At 33.7% G+C, this 20,228-nt stretch overlaps 1 protein-coding gene across 1 annotated transcript in view; it reads left to right on the top strand.

The window, feature by feature from the left end:
• Nucleotides 1-20,228, top strand: part of LOC134230035 (A disintegrin and metalloproteinase with thrombospondin motifs 9-like) — a 90,301-nt gene that overhangs the window by 36,103 nt on the left and 33,970 nt on the right. Inside the window, exons 7-14 of the mRNA XM_062711811.1 lie at nt 7,859-7,899; nt 10,213-10,318; nt 14,242-14,391; nt 15,237-15,378; nt 15,640-15,744; nt 18,697-18,839; nt 19,143-19,206; nt 20,011-20,125. Of these exons, the coding sequence (XP_062567795.1) occupies nt 7,859-7,899; nt 10,213-10,318; nt 14,242-14,391; nt 15,237-15,378; nt 15,640-15,744; nt 18,697-18,839; nt 19,143-19,206; nt 20,011-20,125 (866 nt within the window). The remainder of the gene's footprint in view (nt 1-7,858; nt 7,900-10,212; nt 10,319-14,241; nt 14,392-15,236; nt 15,379-15,639; nt 15,745-18,696; nt 18,840-19,142; nt 19,207-20,010; nt 20,126-20,228) is intronic.

Below are 20,228 nucleotides of genomic sequence, written 5' to 3'. Positions count from 1 at the left end.
AAACAGTGGCGGACAGAATCCACAAAAAACGTAAATTAGTATGGCGAAGAATGGCGTTATGAAATGAAACCTCATACATCAGTCCAAATGAGTTTATCTTGCTGAACTTCAAACCATGTCAAATTAAGATTCCCCGTTGAAAAATGCAGACGTTAATCTCTTTAACAGACTGATAAGAATCTACAGGGATTTGGCTTTCTGTATTTTTTTAATTACCCTGTAGAATGGGATCAGAGCACTACTTCTTTGAGCTGGTTTTCTACACACTTATCAAAGAAAGCATATACAGCTTATTTGGGGGGGGGGGGGTTGAATCTCGGGAGTTTGGATAACTGGCTTATTTCTACATCAAAATCCACAAAGGATTAAAGCATCTTTAAAATCTCCTGTCACAGAAGTCAGAATTTCAGCAGTTTTCTTTTTAGAAAGCAAATTCTTAATTTTTGAAAAATCAGTTGAAATGATTTGAATTGGTTCTTGTCATAAACCTGAAATTCCTCTTCCCTGAAGCATTTCATCAGACAGGTGGCCTGTGGTGATTTCTGGGGGCTGAATCCTCCGGAAAGTGTTTTATTGAAAATCACCTTTGGATTCCTCAATTACAGGTTTTTCTCTGCCAAATGATCTGTACTGGTTTTTTGGGGAGACAGAAAAATGTTCTGCCCTTGGAAAGTTCATTTGAGTATACAAAAAAGGTACAAATTCCATTATCTTTTTTCTCTATAGTTTCTACAGAAAATGAGTTGTACTCATAATAAGAAATAAGATGCTTTAGTTTTAAATTTATACCAATTTTGGTAATTGTTTAGGATTGCAGGTCAAATGTATTTGGGGCAGCTTCTCTTCTCTTGAAGTGCATTTTGCTCATCATTTAAGAATTGTATCTCATTGAAAGAGAGTTCTTAAGTGCATCTGAGATGATGAAAATGAGTGCCTCTTTCTGATACTGCTGAACATTAATATAATGTGTTAACACTATATATCAAATCTAGGCCAATAACTTGCACTCCTTCACTCATTGTAAAATGGCAGACTGATGAATTTGGAAATTGACTTTTAATTCATTAATCTATATGTTGTGCATTTATTTCATCATGTGAAAGGTGTAAGAGGGTTCAATTTCATTATAGAAATATAGAGGTATATTTGGATACCAGTTAATTGGAAAAAAATACAAAATGTGATAAAGTGCCATGCAAGTTCAACACTAATCTTTGCATAACAAGGGGATAAGATTATTTCGTACACTTCCATTAAACCTTATAAGCCTTTTCTCCTTACTGGCAAACTCATACTGTCTTACAGTTTAATAGTGAAATTAAGTGAAAGATACTCGTTTCAAATTCTTTACAACAAGTTGCATCAATGATTGTTATTTTCCTGTGTAGTTGTTTTAAGTAGGTGTTTCTTTCCAGTGAGAGAGTTTACAAGCCTGGCTGCTAGATTGCCGTCCCTGTTCTTGTATATGTATATTTAATTTATTGGTTGTATAAGCAATCTATAACAGATCTACATGGTCAGATGCTCTACAGGATGTTCTGTTCAAACAGAGGAGGAAGTCAGTTTTCATAAATTAACCTCTAAAACAATGCTGCTGTTAGGGTTTTATGACATGGATAGGCTCTTTGTTTTCTCCAGCAACAGGTGGTTAGGGGTGTAGATAGAGCCAGAGATAGTAAGCACTGTTGCTGCAGGGCAGAAGAAAGGGAGATCTGAAAAATAAAACATCACAGAACACTGAACAGCTTCTTCTTCAGAAATTTTTCTGTTCTAATTTTTTTGAACTCCAATCGGATTTGAGAACAGATTAATATTTAGGTTAATTAAAGATTGTCTGATCAGAGTTTAAGATCAGTTTAAAAATTTAGGTACATGTACAATAAAATTGTGATGTAATGAGGACTAAGACTCTTTATAAATTAATTTCCAGTTTTGATGAAAGGACCTGGGCCCTCTCTAAATTCATTTCCCTCGTAACAGAACATGTATATGAATGTTGTTGGTCTTAGAGTCATGAAATAAATAAGATGAAATAATTCTTCTCCTTTTTTGCACTTTATAGCTTCTTGCTTCTGCTTGTCTCTAGTTACAAATCACAAAATACATTCATCCCCAGAACATAAAGAACAGTTTGATGACAAGTTGACAGTTTGTGACAAATTGTGCACTCTTCAATTGGAACAGAGAGAGGAAGAAAACAGTGAATAGATGTATTCTCCCATGATGAAGTTTTACAGGGCTAATCGTTTGAATGGAAATGATGTGCAAGAATGCAGAAAGTTTGAAAGCTCATATAATTAAGGGAACACAATGACATGAGCAGAAGAATTTCTTGAAGTGAAAAAAAAATGTGCAGATGTCTGCATTGTGGAGAGCAGTTTAGCTGTCTTAGAGTTACATGCTTGATTACTTTATCAAAAAGCCAACTGCCTTGACTAAGGGTTGAGTGTTCACTGAGGCTAGACTCTAGAGCCAAAATCTAGAAGTGTTTCTTTGAGATTTAGGTTACTCTGACTTGGTTTGGGGAGAGACACTTTAATTTTATTGCTCGATTAGATTCACCATCTCACATGTAATTGAGCAGATAATAGCTGCAAGTTTATTTCCTATTGACAGCTAATGATTCAATACAGGTTTTATTTGTGTCTAAACAACCTCAAGAAAATTGCTAGTAATTCTCTGATTCCTTTTACACTTACCGGTAACTGAATTTAGGGGGCTGAAATGGTCTGGGGTTATATTATCAGCAGTCATCAGACTGCAGAAGTTCAAGAGTGGTGGTATTCTGTCCTTATATACTTATGTTACTGTATACATTTAGAATTAATTATGTTTATGAGTCATAACTATTATATTATCTTTGACTCTATCCAATTCACCGTCAGTTGACAAGGGAACCCTAAATATCTCAAAATACAGCTTTTTGATCTTCAAACAATTAAACATCAATAAAGCCTATTATGATGAAGGTGAATATATTATTTGTTGACATTTATGTTCAGTTTGGGTCATACATAATAAAACCACATCCAGCAAGTGACATTTAACACTAAAGGGTCACAAGTTTTGCTGATCTTCTATGAACAAGGTTTTAAACAAAAGTGGCCAAGTCGGGTGAAAACTGTTTGTCCATTTTATATGTGTTATTATATTTGTCAGGCAAAATTAAATTATTATGCCCTCAACAGTTAAGACACAGATATGAAAAGGAAGCTGCACTTCTTAGTCTTCTAGAATATAAGATTTTACTTTTCTCAATGTAATAAAAATTAATTTTCAACATAATTACTGACACAATTTTTATATTTCCAGTGAACATATACAAGGTTTAAAAATGTGGCAAGTTCCAAGTTGTATGTTGAAAATGAACCTTTTCTTCATAATTTGCTGAATTAAAATATCTTTTTTGGACCATTTATTTTGTGGATTTTTTTCACTTTCAGCAAATTGCAAAGGCTTTAGTAAATTTAGGTTAATGTTGGCAATTTTAAGTCTTGCAATTGTTATTGTTAAGTAGGCTACAAAAATGATGTACCCCAATATATGAGGTGGCAGTGAACTTTCTCTGTTTCTACAATAAACAGACTCTTAAGTTGTTGCTGAATAAATCCACAATGTGAAAAAAATACAAATCTGCGGAACATCTTAACACGATAATCATCATCTGCGTAAACGCTTAATCACAGGGTAATACGGAAGGATTATAATTTGAAAGCATATCCCTTTTAATGTATGCATCGTTTGAAGATGTATGGTCATTATCTGGTAATGGGTGTTCCATTAAAGAACATATTAAGTCTTGAAAATGACGTATATTTTAGTAGCTGGGTCAGTTGTCCTTTTTATGACTTGTTAGAGATATTCCAGGGAAAGAATAAATGAGTGCTTATATTGTCTAAAAGTTGGATGTGTTAGGGAATATCTGTTTTATTCAGTTTCTGGGTTAGGGATTTGTTGCTTCGGAAGAAGTATATTTTTGAATCCTTAGATCTTCCAATCTTTATGAAGAGCTGCCAATGGAATAAAAGATGGATTAGCATATATTTGCATGCCACAAATATGCTGCTTGATTCAGCAGGATCTTTTGACTGAATTTTCAAAATTTTGTGGTCACTTACCCAATTCTTTGAGAGATTTGGGTATTTTGATTGTTTTTTACAACTCATACAGAAACCTAATTTTCCTCTCAGGAAAGGAAATGCATGGGTCCACCTGGGGATGAATTTGAAGATAAGTCATGTACTTGATAGAGAAAATTTGATATATTATAACACTTTGACAGTTGTTTACATATTAGGAAAGACAGCATCATCATCCTAAAAAATTGAGCTGAAAATTTAAAGGAAAACAGATAATCACTGCCAAAGCCTTATAATAAAAAGAATATTGATAGCACAAAAAGCAACGATCATCTTTGTACTGTTGCACAAGGTGTTTGGGCTCAAGAATGGAAAAAAAATGTTATCTTTGTGTGGAAAGCTGGTGTGAAAAGAGGCCCGCATGAGATGTAAATATCAATGGCCATCTCTGGAACCCATCATCAACAGATATTGTTCCAAGTCCCCCTGAAAATTAGGTTATGATCCAATTGGTCAGTCTCCTGGAGAACAAAAAAATTCTTCCTTTTTCTCTGACGTATTAAAACTTGCAAGTGCTATAACCGTCAGGCCAGATATTTGGTTTGTGCATTGAAGGACAAACCAAATTCATTAATGGCACAACTTCATTCAGTAATATAAGAATGAGCTTTGGGAAATTTTACATCATGATGTCATCATCAAGACCAAAAAACAAATAAAAGTCTTGTTGATTTTCACGCTTTGAGTGTTGGGTGAGTGATGGATGCAGAGTTGTTTAGCTCTCTTCTACTGGTCATTCACTTTGGCTCCAGGAGGGAGGAAGAATTCCTATGTCTTTATAAACACCTGGGAACTGATTGTTGTAAAAAGGAATTGTGACAGGAATGAGTAGCAAGATTACTTAAATGCTTTCATGATTACTCAATCTCAGGGAAGAAATGGGTTCAAATATGTGAATTTTGTTGAATTAAAAAAAATATACAAAAATATTCCAAAAAGAAAAAAATTTTTAAAAAAATTTCAGTACAAAAGAGAAGGAATCCTGTGACTTTTTTTTTTTGAAGTCTGAAGCTTATATTATTGATATTATGTGTCCATCAGTCAATATTCAAGTTAAAAAAAGTTATTTATACATTTTTTTTTTAGCATTCAAAGAAAGATATCATGTACATTTTTTGAAAGATTTTGTCAGCAAGTTGCGTGTGAAGAGTAAGCAGCCCTGGGCAATGCCACAGGTTTCTTGTTTACAGAAATAATTGTCACTTGGCCTCTTAAATCTGATGCCTCTGATGAATGAGGAGGATGGGTATATTTTCATTCATTAGAATTTTTAGGGGGGTCATTGTTCTGGTTATAGTAGCAGGTGCTTAGTCCAGGGTTATGCTGGTCTCTCTGGATCTGTGGTTTAGGTAACCATGACTGAATGACAAACAAGAAAACAAAATGTCCCCAAATTATCTTCTTCTTTTGGCAAAAACAAGGGTTAAGGTAATGTTTTCAAATTTTAGATGTAAATGGGAGGTGCAAGAAAGACAAACAAACAAACAAGAACATAAGACTTCACTAATTCACTGTTCAAGTTTGTAATTGATGTGAAATGCTTTTTAATGGTACCGTGTTTCTAAATTTTTGAACATAACAAAGGTCTATAGATGCATGCAAGCAAAGTTTGCCGTTTTCAGTAAACCTAGCTGTTCCACACATAGAGACATCATTGCAACATTGCATGTTAATAAATAGTTCAGAATAGTAACTTCTTTAAGAGATATAGTCCCTTGGTTGTTTTTCAGTTCATTATAGTGTTAGTTCTGATGGGGGTTAATTAAGCAAAGAGATTTATTTGAAAGAAGATGGTGTGAAGAAAACATTAATCAGAGAGTTTAATCCCAGGGCTTCAGACATGATTGCAGATCTTTATGGTCCTAAATGTGTTCTTTCAGGAGTTAAACAGGGCCAATGTCCTAGCCTTCTTTAATTGCCAATACAGCTTCAGCATAAATTATTATATTCTGCATCATGTACATGGTTGAAGAGCTTATCCTGATGTAAAACGATTTCGTTTTTTTTTCTATATGCATAAAAATTTTATTGAATTCTGGGTTTTTTGTATGCTTTAGATGCTGAGGTCTTCAGCTTATATACTTTGGAAAGTTGAACTTAGATAAACTTTTACCAGATAAGTGATATAAAAAACCAGACAGGACCAGCGTATTTCGGGCCGTACTCCGATGTATCACTTTACGATGTAGATGTATTTTTTGTTGGCTACTAGCTGAAGCTTGGGGGAGTGTCCATCAGATGTGGGTGGCATAGTGCCATGTGTGACTTGACTGGGTGTTAGGAGTAATGGTTCAACACCTCTTCATGTCTGCTCTACTGCAGGGGCAATATATCAAACACGGCATTATACGTATAGCTACGGATTAAATTCATCATCATGTATAGATCTGATGATGCTAGCCTGATATTGTGTGTGCCTGATTTATGTACATTTTTGTTTGCATGATTATGGCTTTCTACATGTTAATGTAGAAAGTATAATATAGATAAACTTGTATACTTTTTAATTTCACCCAAATGAAGATAAGATGAGCTCATGGTTTGCTGTCTTGGTTTTTAGAGCAGGTACATTTCTTATAAAGGACATGTATTTCTACTATTCTTGAACTTGATGTTCTATCTGATCTTTTACAAATTATATGGGTCAGATTGAAGTTTAAAAAAAAAGGAATATTTTTTAAATCTCAGATAACTGTAACTGTTCTTTAATCAAACTAAAAGGAGGATTCTATATGAAATATACAGTTTAACTTCGGTATGTGGAACACTGATATTTCAAATAGCATAAATATGTCAAAAGTAAAAAGTTGCAACCACTTATCTTTTACAGTATTTAACCCTCAATATCTCAAATATTCCAATATCTCTTTTTCTTCATGGTCACATTGAGTTTGAGATAATGAGATTTGATTGCATATGGTATACTATGCTTGCTTTGAATACTGAATATCTGAACAAGAGGCCAGCTAAATGATTATGATTTTTGGAGGAGGTATATTTCCCAGCTAACAAAACTTTTTTAGGATGATATAGTAGCACTGATGCATATAGGGATGCAGTAACTACCATTCATGCTTTGAATGTTTTATTTCTGTTTGAATGGCCAGCTTAAAGTTTTTGGAGCAGAATTTAAGCCAGACTGCAAGTGCTTGCTGTGCTCTAAATTCCCATCTATATTTGGGATGTTGAATCTTTTTCAATATTTCTGACATGCATTGAATAGTTTAGATGTCATTCTAAGTACCTATCTACATGGTTAATTTAAACAAAAGTCAAAAAATAACGTCTTGATATGTATAGTACTATTTAGTTCTGAATTGTAATATGCACCTCAAAACCTATCTTTGTCTATTTGAAAAATGTGGATAATTATCATTACATGAAATATATCTTAAGGTTTACCATATTTTAAAAGTACAGAATGACAAATGAATAGTACAAAATGTACTTGTTAAAATACTGTCAGTGCTAAGTTCAAATTGACTCAAAATAGTTTGATTTATTCCTATGTAACGATATAGAATCTCTGTGCACCTGTCAGATGGTGGGGAATTTCACTATGAAGAATAAAACTACTGTTGACCTTTTGAATCCCAATTTCCCGACAGAGCCCTGTCAAAATGCTCTAATTTAAAAAAATCACATTTTTTCAGATAATTTGTTTACATTTATTAAAAATTAATTTATCAGAATGAAATTATTTTTTTTATCTTTTACAGACAGAACATTTGCAGATCCCGATACAAGTGTGATACGTTAGGTAAGTTCAGAATTTAAAAATAGAAAATCTGTTGTTTTAAGACGTGTTCTCGTGTACTTAAAATCCTTTTTAATGTCAATTCAGGTCTCTCAGATATGCTGCTTGTCAGAGCAGGCTGTCCCAACTATATGAAAACTCCATCAATTTTTACAAGTCAAGACTTCAATATTCTTTAAACATTGTCAGATGGAATTTGTAGGACATTGGTAACCTAACAACACAAAGTGTCGTAGGAATCAGAAATATTCTGTTGCATTTAGTCACTTCCTGTGACTGGCACTAAATTTAGACATGGGGACTGTAATTAGATGAAAATTAAAAGGCTTAATTCATGGTTGGATCTCATCTTTATTTGTTTTTTTTTGACATTTCATTTATTATTTTCTTGGTTTTTTGTTTGTTTGTAACTATTTAGTGTTCATTCTTGATTTTTTGACAAGGCATAAAAATGACAGTATTTTTAAAATAAAAGGAGCAAAAATATTAGTAATAGTAATTACACAAAAATCTAGAGACTTTATTAGCAATAATATTTTTTGTAAAAAAAAAAATGAATATTGAAGCCATGAGACTGAAGACAGTCTGCATGGTCAAGATGCTTTGTCCTGTTTAATTACAAATATTATAGCCTCCCCTAAAGACAAGAGCTCAGATAAGTATGATTGATGGGGAAATTGAGTTTATAAGTCCATATTTCACAGCCTGATCATGTTAGGTCAAGTTAAGTTCACACCCGGCCAGCTAAGGTTGTTAATTAATTACTGATAATTATGTCCGCAGGATTTATGATGTCTGGGATCCTGGATAATCATTAAACCTGCACCTGGACCCAGACTAACCCAATGTCTGAGTTTATACAGACACAACATTCAATTTGGAGGGATGTCAAACTTTCTGTCACCTAATTTTTTTTTTACTTGTTCAACATCAATGCAGATTAACAGATTACTGAGAAAAAAATCACATTTGTTATGTGAACTTAAAAGACTGTACATACTTCAAAATGACAACAGAATAGAATGATAACTAAATCAAAGAGAAAATTAGCATAAGAGAAATTATGATTTGGTGGTAAAATTATGATCTGGCCTGTTAATTTTAAGGTTTCTTATCAACTGCCCATGTTACAGTAGAAAAAGAGAAATCGCATGAAAATTCAAGTGAACTTTTGCTCTAATTGCCGTAGATTTTTATAGATCAAACATACAACAAAGGTTAAACTGTTATTGAAATCTGTAATTTTCTGTAATGTCCTTAAAGGAATCTGTGGAATTAAATCAGCTGCAGATGAAAAATGTGTTCAATGGGCTCCATTTTTATTTTTTGTTGGTTCAGAAATTATATACTGTTGGAAGCCAAAAGTGGGGACTGGGTAATGATGTTATTTGATGAAACTAAAGCTACTGTGACATGGATTTCAGATGTTAAATAAGGCCATTATTGTAATCACCAGAGACTGAATGTCTGACTTGGGTGTCTGTGAGGAGGTGAATTTGACCTCAAATAGAAGATTGGTCAATCAAAGGTCAAGGTCAGAAATATCATGAGTAATACATCCCTATGTTACTATTGATACCAGAAATAAGATTGAGTACTTGTAGGTAAGAGATGAAGAAGGAGAACTTAAATTCTGATGTTATGATTGTATCACAACTTCAGTAGTCTTTGTACCACATAGCACAGTCATCAAGGAGAAAACCCCCAGAACTCAGGTCCACAATAATTTGATCATTTTTTACTAAAAATTTAATGTCAGAAAAAAGGTTTTCAAAGAAAAGAAATTGAATTTTTGGGGATTGAATCTTTTGTTCGGTTGTGATACCCATGTATAATCTTTGGTGACAAATTACACCAGAGGAAGCCCTACTGTCACATTTAGACATTATTTCCCTGCAGGGGAAGATGTGAACAGTATTGTTCTTGGAGACCTTGGAGAGGAAATTAAAGATGCCGAACAAATGATGTCATCATTGCATATTGTTAGGAACGTCTTTTCTGGAATTTTAACTGGACCGTCATTTTGATATCTTGTTACATATTAAGTCTGAACAATTCTAAGAGTTGGGAACATTCAGTACAGAGCTGTACAGTAGGTCTGAATGAAGAGAGTACTATAAAGATCCTATGTAGGAAAAAAAAGACATTAATTTTGTCACCCAGTTTAATTCAAATTCCAAAGTTGGCAAATTTCAGCTAGAAAAGATTATATATTAATTGAAATATACTTCTAGTAGATGTGTATTACCCATTTGGCTTTATTAGCATGGTCCTTGTTATAATATATTTAACAGAAGATTTTGCGTTATTTTACAGGACTTGCAGAACTAGGGACTATGTGTGACCCCCGGAGAAGTTGCTCCATCATTGAAGATAATGGTATCAGTGCTGCTTACACCATTGCACATGAGCTAGGACACGTGTAAGTTAGAATTCATTGTCAAGTTTACAGGCTTTGATTTTGCTTCTTCCATAGCTTATAAAATCTTTATCATGGAATCTTGTGTGCATCAAAGAATAGAATTATAACTGATGTTTGATGTTAAAACAATAACTAAGGTGAAAGCTCTTCAAAATTATGCAAGATTTTTGTCTTTTGTACTAATTGGACCATATTAATGTCTCTATTATATATATGTATATATTATTAATATCTAAATAATTATAATATATTTCAATGTAGTTATGTCTTTCGATCTAATATTTAACGATCCATAAATTAGTGAAAACTGATTTCACCATTAATTTCACTAATCATTCATTGCTTAACCTGAAAAAGCTATTTCCATATTTTGAATTCCCATACAAGGAAGAACACAGTATACCGGTAAACTGTTATAAGATTTGTTAATGAATGACAATATAAATCAGGAGTATATTAAGACACAAGAGATCAAAAGAGTCATTCATTAGATTTTCTGTGAAAAATGTTTTATTTTCTATCAATTAATTAGATGTCCTAATTGTGTCCCTATTGAGATTGATTTAGACACACGATGTGTAAAGATAAATATAAAAGAGTTAATTTAAGATGACAATATTTTATACCGCTAGGCCATCAATATATCCTCCTCTTAATACAGAGGGAGCTCGCTATCTTATGACTTTATCATATATATCTAGTAAGATTTGTTCAAAGTAAATGCTGACTTAGCATATTGATAAGCAGCAAAAATCTTCATTGATAAAATGCATTATTATGAATGAAGGGTTGGACATTGTATCAGAAGACACTTTACGTTTATTTCTACTACTACTGTGCACTTGTGGGTGACCTACAAATCGCGGAGCTGTGGCGTGACGGTGCACAGGTAAAATATTGGTAATGTCTGCTGCGGGATTTGTGTGCTAGTCAGGAGAGGGGGATTTGGCTGCTGTTTCTCTAGTCTCTGTGACAGGTCATTTTGTTACACAGGTGTGAATTTCTTGACCTACATTGGCTCTTTCCATTTCCTGTCCATTTTAACAGCAGTTGAACCTATACATGTAACCAATTTGAGGGGGGCAGTTTTTAGGTCAGTTAGACAGGTGGACTTTCGCAGTGGGTGACACTGCCAGGCTAGCTTGATATTAATGCATTGAACTTTCATCTGTTGAGAGTCCTGGGACTTATAAAGTTTCTTTTTTTCCACCATGTGGTTTGTCGAGATTACGTTAAAGGGACACCCCTGTTATCATAACAGATCTTGAGAATATGAGGTCAAGTCATTGTCAAGTACAATAACTAGATGCATACTTATTTCTTAATTGTTCTTTAAATTACTTTCATCAGAAAATTTCATCAACTTCTTGACAAACTTGAGAGAATATTGAAGTAGAAGTTAATCTCCTTTTGTCTTGATAGCACAGCATTAATAAATCATTACCTTCTCTCCGTCTGGGTGAAATCGAAGAAGCTGATATATACAGTGACTGCATGCCTTATTGTGGCAATTTGTATCATTGTCTGCCTTAAGAAAATTTGGGTGTTATTATACAAAACACTAAGTATTTTTGTTTCTTGTTGCTAATTTTGGATATTGTATTAGTCATTGGTCAGTTTGATAAGGGTGGAAGGTGTTTGGTGTCTTAGTGTTTAGCAGTATATAAGCATTATACTTTATGCGGTTTTTTTTTCTTTTCTCTTAATGGTTGCTCCTCCTTGATTTTTACCTTTAATAAGTTAACACGTAATACATAATTTATGGTTTTGGTGGAAGATTAAGTGAGGTGCTAGGGGACATTAATTGAGTGATCAGCTCTTGTAGAAGCACTGGATGGCTTTTAAAGAATTTCTTTTAGGAAGTTTTTGTTATCAGAGAATTTATGGATGCTGTTTCAAAATTCTTTTCAAATTAATTTTAAAGCAATTAATGCTGATAAGTAGTGTTTGATTCTGTTTTAAATTCTGTGCACAGCAAATGTTATAGGAAGATTCTCAGCATCCAGATATTTTCCGTGACAAATAATAGCGATAAAATGCAGAAACTCGCAGACGTACTTGGGGGGAGCTCCAAGATTGACTTCCTGTAGCGGGTTTATACGGGGATAACTGTGTCAAACGTGAATTAAAAGTGTAAAGTAATCAGCCCGTCTTATCATTAAAGAACTGATAGAAATGACAAAAATTGCTGCAATTTATGAAGTGATGGGTCTTACTGAATACATAGGTTTATCATGATACGGTATAAATTTAGAAGTCTGTGACTTTTTATGTATCTTAAATAGAAATATTATAATGATTTCATCCTGTGGTGGAGACTAAGGAGAATTTGGGAAGAAAATTCATTGAATATTTCACTCTGAAGATAGTGGGTTTTATTTAACGTTTAAGAATGTAAGCTTATTCTATTATAAATGTTAAGTCTTGGGTTTTTCTATGAGGGAAAAAGGGAACTTGTCATTTTTAGCTCACCTGAACCAAAAGTTAATGTGAGCTTTTTTGAATATTTGTCATTCATAGTCTAATATAATAAGCTAACATTGAGGAATTAATGTAGGGAAAAAACCCTTAAGTTATCAGAAGAAAAGCAGGATTATTGTAACTCTGGTGATTGTTGTGGCCCATTGGCCTCTTGTATTTTTTCCCTTTACTTTTGTTTAATCAAAAGAAAAAGATGTGTAAATTTAAGAACAAAGGCATGCATGAAACCAAATGAGTTGCATGTTTGAGATGTTTATTAAGCACAAATTTTTTATCAAACTTTAAAATCTCAGATGGTTAAAGGTTATGGAGAGGTTTGAAGGAAGGTTAAATTGTGCCTATTCATAAATTACCTCTGTGTATCTGAAGACTGTCCATACAACATTTGCATGTGAAGGGGAGATATAGACAAACTGCAGAATCACGAATCATAGTATTGTTCCGTAATTAAATTACCAGAATTTCAATTAGGATTTCCAGGTGTGATTGAAGCCTCCAAGGTAACGGAGTGCCTCTCGGAGTGAAGTACAGTCTCTTATTGCCTGACTGTATGTTTGACATTCTTATAAATGTTTTATGTTTATATAACCCATCAACCTGTGAAGCCACTTACTTATCAGATTAATGAGTAGATTCTATCAGCTGATTTGAACTATTATTACACCTCATAATTGTTTGATGTCATGTTGCTAGCAGCCAAGAGACCCTGACATTGTACCTTTTTTTTGTTGAAATTATTGACATAAGGTTACTAAACTGACAAATCAGAAGAGTGTACTTCAAAGATGAACTGTTGTACTGGTGTGGTATCAGCAGACCCTATTGTTAGGATGAAGCTGCATTAATGACACAGCATGAAGTACAGCTAACCTGCTTAAAAGTGCAGGAAGAAAACATGCAGGCACTGGTATATGATTGATAGACAAGATATAAGTCCCAAGTAATGCATTCCTCACTGCTAAAAACAAATTATAGAACTTTACTGTAGACTCTATTAGATCGAGCTCAAGTGTATTTCTTGTATATGTATTTCTAATCTTCTGTGGGGTAGGCATTTGCCAACTATGAAATTACAATTAAAATTCAGAAATTCAGTTGAAGATGTAAGATATGTTTTTTTATCACTATCTTGCATGTTGTCCACTTTTTTGACCTGTTTTGTGGAGGTGCACAGTTTATAAAGAATCACATTCTCGCTCTTTGTATTAGATGTTAATTAATGAAAGCAAATGCTTTACAATGACACCCAGACTTGTTACAAATAGCAAGGTCACAAAAACTCTTTAATCACTGAATATTTTAGTGCATTTTATACATTTTTTATGATATTAATCAGGATAGTTTTAGACAAGTTCTCCAGTATTAATCACATGCTTTGTGACTTTCAAGCCTTATGATAATGTAGAGGTCCAGGAATTTCACTCCTGTTGTCTTTTTTTCAGGTTCAGTCTGCCCCATGATGATGACAAGCGATGTAAGAAGTATTTAAAGGGACCTTACTCGGACCATATCATGTCCCCCACACTGGACCACAACACAAGTCCCTGGACCTGGTCTCACTGTAGCTCCTCCCTCATCACACGCTTCATTGAGTAAGTATTGTCAAACGGTTAAAAGAGGAAATTATAGCCGTGGTGGTAAAAAGTAACTCAAATTCATTAAGATATGAATCTTCTTCTATAATATCCATGGAAACTTTTCTGAATGATAGCCTGGACAAAAATTTATTGTATGTGCTTTTGACATGTTTTTGTTGTTTGATGTCCTTGACATGCTCTGTTGTATGATGTCCTTGACATGATTTGTATGATGCCCTTCACATTGTATGTCATCACCACTGTATGATATCCTTGACTTGTTCATCGTATGATGCCATTGACAATTTTTTTATTTGATGTCCTTGACATGTTGTATGATGCCCTTGACATGTTTTGTTGTATGATGTCCTTGACATAGTTGATTGTATGATGTCCTTAACATGCTTTGTTGTATGATGTCCTTGACATGTTTGTTGGATGATGTCCTTGACATATTTAATGGATGATGTCCCTTTTGACATGTTTGTTGTACGATGTCCTTGCCATGTTTGATTGTATTTTTCCTTGACTTGTTTGTTGTTTGATGTCCTTTTAATTGTGTTGTTTGAAGTCCTTGACATAATGCATGATGTCCTTGACATGCTTTGTTGTATGATGTCCTTGATGTTGTATGATGTCGTTGACATTATGTTGTATGATGTCCTTGACATTATGTTGTATGATGTTCCTGACATATTTTGTTACATGATGTCCTTGACATGTTGTATGATTTCATAGACATGCTTTGTTGTATGATGTCCTTGACATGTTGTATGATGTTCTTGACATGCTTTGTTGTATGTTGCCCTTGAGATTTTGTTGTATGATGTCCTTGACATGTTTTGTTGTATATGATGCAGTGCAGGTTCAGCGGAATGTTTATTGGATCGCCCTGGAAGACGAAGAGAACGATCTGAGAAAGGGGAACCAGGTGAACTGTATGGCATTGACAAACAGTGTGCCCTCATGTTTGGACCAAACTTCAAGATCTGTCCATATATGGTAACCTTAAACTTATCTGCTTCTTTATTAGCATTATATGGTACATCATTAGAAGAAGAAAATATTTTCCTTCCTAAGAAAAATCTGTAAAATACTTTTAAGTAATCTTTACATATGTAGCTATGCCTGAACAGAATGTGATAAATTCGAAAAATTTTGACATTAAAAATTTGCATTTCATATAGATTTAAAAGTTAATCAGTTCATCAGTAAAATCTACATAAAACTTGAATATTGATATCTATAATTTTTGTGTCACAGTTGGACTGTAAGAGACTGTGGTGTACAGATAGCAAATCCAAATCTAAAGGCTGTAAGACTCTCCACATGCCCTGGGCAGACGGCACCAGATGTGGGATGGGCAAGGTAGAGTAGTGTGCCTTTACTCCCTTCTTGTAACCTAACTATGGTACAGTTGGTGTCAAGGAAGTTGAACATAGCTTGCAAATGTTATCACTTCAGCTTCTGGGAGAGAGAGAGCAATCTTTTTTTCTCATATTAAAACAGGAATTTGAACAGTAGTATCAACTTTATTTTACAAAAACAAGATTTTGACATGGAAAAAAAAATTGAAGGTTTCCTGATTTAATGACTCGACATATTTTATGTATACTACACCATTTTTAAGTACTTTTTAATTTTTATTGCAAGCAGTAAATTGTTTTTAATTTAATGAGAGAAAAAAATGTTGACTGTTTTGCACTACTGCAGCTGTGTGAGAGTTTCCAAACTAGAAATGTTGTATTACTCTGTGTAGTAAACCTGCACTTTAGACAAAAATTAATCTGTGTTGTAAAAACAGAGAAATTTGGCAACTAAGGTAGTGTGGCTGTTTGAGATGATGTTTATTCAATTGCATATAAATCATAATATCTAAAGTGTAGTCATAAAGATTACTGAAAAGTGAAACCAGACTAATTTTTTAACTTGTATCTAGATTAATTTTTTTTTTCTGAATCAACACATGTTAATGCAAAGAGTTTTTGGGTAAGAAAAGGCAAGAATCCAACAATCTTGCAGATTGAAAGAAGTACAATTATTACAGGGAAAGATAGTAATCTGGAAATTACACTGATTTAGTGGGAAGGGTGTCGAAAACTTAAACTTGTGAATTTTATTAAAATTTAAAATCCCATCTCTTATTTCTATTGCTAACACTGCATAATTTGATGAAGCTATATTAGCATCAGACTTAATTTTTAAAAGACGCCAAGAATGACATTAAATACATGCAGTACACCTGAACTAATGAATTTTTGAATATAATACAATCAATCTTCAATATGTTGGGAGTTTTAATAAAATTATCATCTTGTGGAGCCTATGAAGATTGTATATTGCTAAAGATAGCAATAGGCAAACTTTAAAAATATTCATTTTAATAAGATTACATGAGGAGCACTAATCGATTTATGTCCTATAATCTTTTTAACAAGACACTTGTGATATACTTGATACTACATTCAAATTTAAAATGTATTTTTAAAGGTTTGAAGCAGACAGATAAATAGCCTACTTCATATCCTGGGGCTCATTGCTTGTGTGGAAAACTTTGTAAATCCTTCATCAATAATAAACAGGACCTAGGGTGCAGAATTTAATGGATCAAGGATTATAGTTTCCTACTTTCTGGTGACTTCTAAAGCAAACTAGGTGGTAGATTGCAATCTTAAAGACTTTTACGGGCCCCTCCTCTCAAAACTTATCCCCCTTGATAATATTTAAAACATTTTTTGAATACCCCACACAGTATCAGATCTACACTAAGAAACAGGGAATTTTATAAAATTGTTGCCTCATCACCGCAGTATCTGATCATTTACCCAATACCGTTTTTTATTTCCTGGAGAGTTCTGTAAAGGGAGACAAATTTGTCAACAGGGGAGGTAATTAAAAGATCTTTTGAAATTTGTCTTCAATAAATAATTTTGCTCCAAAGTTTAGTTCATACTAAGAGGAACAGATGTTCGAGGTGTTTACGTGCTTTTAGCTGTAAGCTCATCAGTGCTTCTGACTTCACTCTTCTCTATTACTCAGTCATAAAGCTGACGTGATGTTGTGTTAAAACTCAGTTTTTATAAGTAAACCACTTTTGAGTTAGATAAGAGGTATTTATCTCATTTGAATGCCCTTCATTACATTGTGTTTATGAGTCTGACCATGTTGGGCAGGGTTTATTCATTAAATCAGGGCAAGTTTTGTTATACTGCATACATACCCCACATTTTTTTTGTAACCGCTTTTTATTGGACATCAAAATCATGAAAAACAAAACCTGTTCGTAAGGCGGTAGATGATTACTGACGTCAAGGAAAGCAAAATTCAAGCTGGCACGAGGGCGGAGGGGAGATGATGACCTTGATCTGATTAACCTGAAACTTAAGGTCACAGACAATCAAATGTGATATCAGTAATTTATCACATGTTCCAGGTCTCAGATTTAATAAATCCCTTAATGATTACAAAAAAATTCCCTCAATATGATGCAGATGCTTTGTGTTTCTTTTCCTCTAATAATCCACTTGATGCATGTTAGATATACAAACCTGGTTGTTCTTGATTACTTCAGATGGAAATGAACTCATATTCATAAATTCAGAGAGTAAATTCAGGAAAGAACTATATGCGGTATATTGCATATGTTTGCTCAAATTTTGAAAACTTCCTGAAATGTGCTGAAATCAATAAATAGTACGAGAAATATAATTTAACAGAAAATATTATAGTTCCAGAGCAGTGTATTCACAATTTCTGTTTTTATGACGTCACAAACTAGTCCGATTTTATATCCTTTTTCAGAAAGAGGACAAAATGGACAAAATTTCAACAATTTAAGCTTTAGAATTTATAGAGCGCATGTGTGTTCAGGAACAATATTGACATATTTCATTGATATTATCATTCTACACATTATATCAAAATATTTTTCCTGAACACACATGCGCTCGGTGATTTTATTTAAAATATCGACGACATTTTTCTGCAAAATTCATAAAAAACTGAAATTTACGTCATATTTGTGACATCATTACGTACATATGACGTCATTACTTATGAAATTATTCAGTGCTTTGAAGTCAGCATATACTCCCCTGTTTAAGGACTTAATTAAATATTACTCCATCAAAGTTTGATTTTGTGGGGCAAATGTTGGTTAATACCGCATATAGTTCTTTGGTCAATATTTCTGTTTTTTGTCTGATTAATGAAGACAGATATGAGAGCAAATAAAATTATTTTGTTTTTCTCTTATACATGTCTGACACTATTTGTGATTTGATACATGGCATAATATTATTATTATTTTTTTTTTTGCAGTGGTGCCAACAAGGAGCTTGTGTGGCAAAATCGATTCCCAAACGAATTGATGGAAGCTGGGGTGTGTGGGAAATGTACGGTGACTGTACCACGTCCTGTGGGGGAGGGGTCAGAATGGCCATCCGCAAATGTAACAACCCTGAGTAAGATCATAAAGCTGGGTCATTTTTTGTGTTCCCTTCCTGAGGAACAATTTTAGAAGATAAGAAAATCAGGATGAGAGTAAAGTAAAAATTAAAACCCTCAACTCTATTTAATAAGAGTGACCATCTTTGTAAAAACACATACTGAAAACAAATAGCTTGTATAGAAATCTTCAATAAATGTGGTGTAAAACTTCTAAGTTTGTACTTTTTTAATGCTGGTCTCTTGTAATTTTGTTGTGTACTCTTGTTTTTGTTGTCTACTCTTTGTTCTTGTTATTTACTCTTGTTTTCCTGTTGCAGGCCAGCCAATGGTGGTCGGTATTGCACCGGACGCAGAACCCGATATAAATCGTGCAACACCAAGGTAAGACCAGGACCTTGAACCGAATCAGGGAGCTGAAACATTTCAGCATCTTCCTCTCTTTTTTTACCCACTGATAAAATGCAAGTTTTATGTATTCTGTAACGGTGCTTAAGTGCAAGAGAGTCAACGACCCCACAACAATACCTTAATTATTGATCTCCCATGATGCAGTGCAACAAAACCTACAACTTCCCAGCAGTCTCTCCTGCAAAATTGACAATTATGTATTTAGGAAGTAACAAAATTAAGATGGCAGGAAGATTTTTTTTGTTTGGTTAAAGTATGAAGTCTGAGCTTCTGTAGGAAGATTCTGCAAGTAAGCATTTTGATAGATATAGGAGGAGGGTTTTTTATTGTTATTTTTTAATTAATCATGAAGTTAAGAAAAAGATGAAGCAGTCACCTTCACAAACACAAACCAGGTGTTGCTATCAGGTGTAGAACTACCAGGGTACTGTTTTGAGTGATAGTCACAAATGAGAAGACTGTGTGAATAATGAAATATGCCTACGGAGTCCAAGAGTTGAACAGGTTCAAAATCGTTCATCTTTTCCTATAAATAAACATTAATTACTGGATTCTCCCAGGATGGTCTGCCATATTGGCAATATTTTGGTGTTTATGGGAAGCTTAGGTGCTCGAACAAGGTTGAATAGCCGGAGAGTCAGGGGGATGTGTAGTTTATTCCCTTTACTATTTTTTTTTTGTTTATAGGCCTGGATGATGTTTGAAAACTTGTTTGTGTTGATAGTTGTGTGATTGTATAATGGTTTTGACCCAGCATACTTGTTTTTTGTTTTGTAGCCGTGTGACCCAGGCAGTAAAGATTTTCGTGAAATCCAATGTTCAGCTTTCGACAACAGCCTGAAATTTCAAGGCCTGCCTTCCAATGTCAGATGGGTCCCAAAGTATGCAGGAAGTATGTTAGATGTCAGGAAACCAAACAAATTAAGACAGACCTTAAATTGTTCAAAATTTATACAGAAGTATTTTCATAACATTATTGAAACAAAAATGTTGTC

Source organism: Saccostrea cucullata, unplaced genomic scaffold (assembly GCF_032062105.1).
Source record: "Saccostrea cucullata isolate Sc308-1 unplaced genomic scaffold, CSIRO_AGI_Scuc_v1 ctg661, whole genome shotgun sequence".
Lineage (NCBI taxonomy): Eukaryota > Metazoa > Mollusca > Bivalvia > Ostreida > Ostreidae > Saccostrea > Saccostrea cuccullata.
Note: the sequence above shows the minus strand (reverse complement) of the source record. Positions and strands in the feature narration are given on the sequence as shown.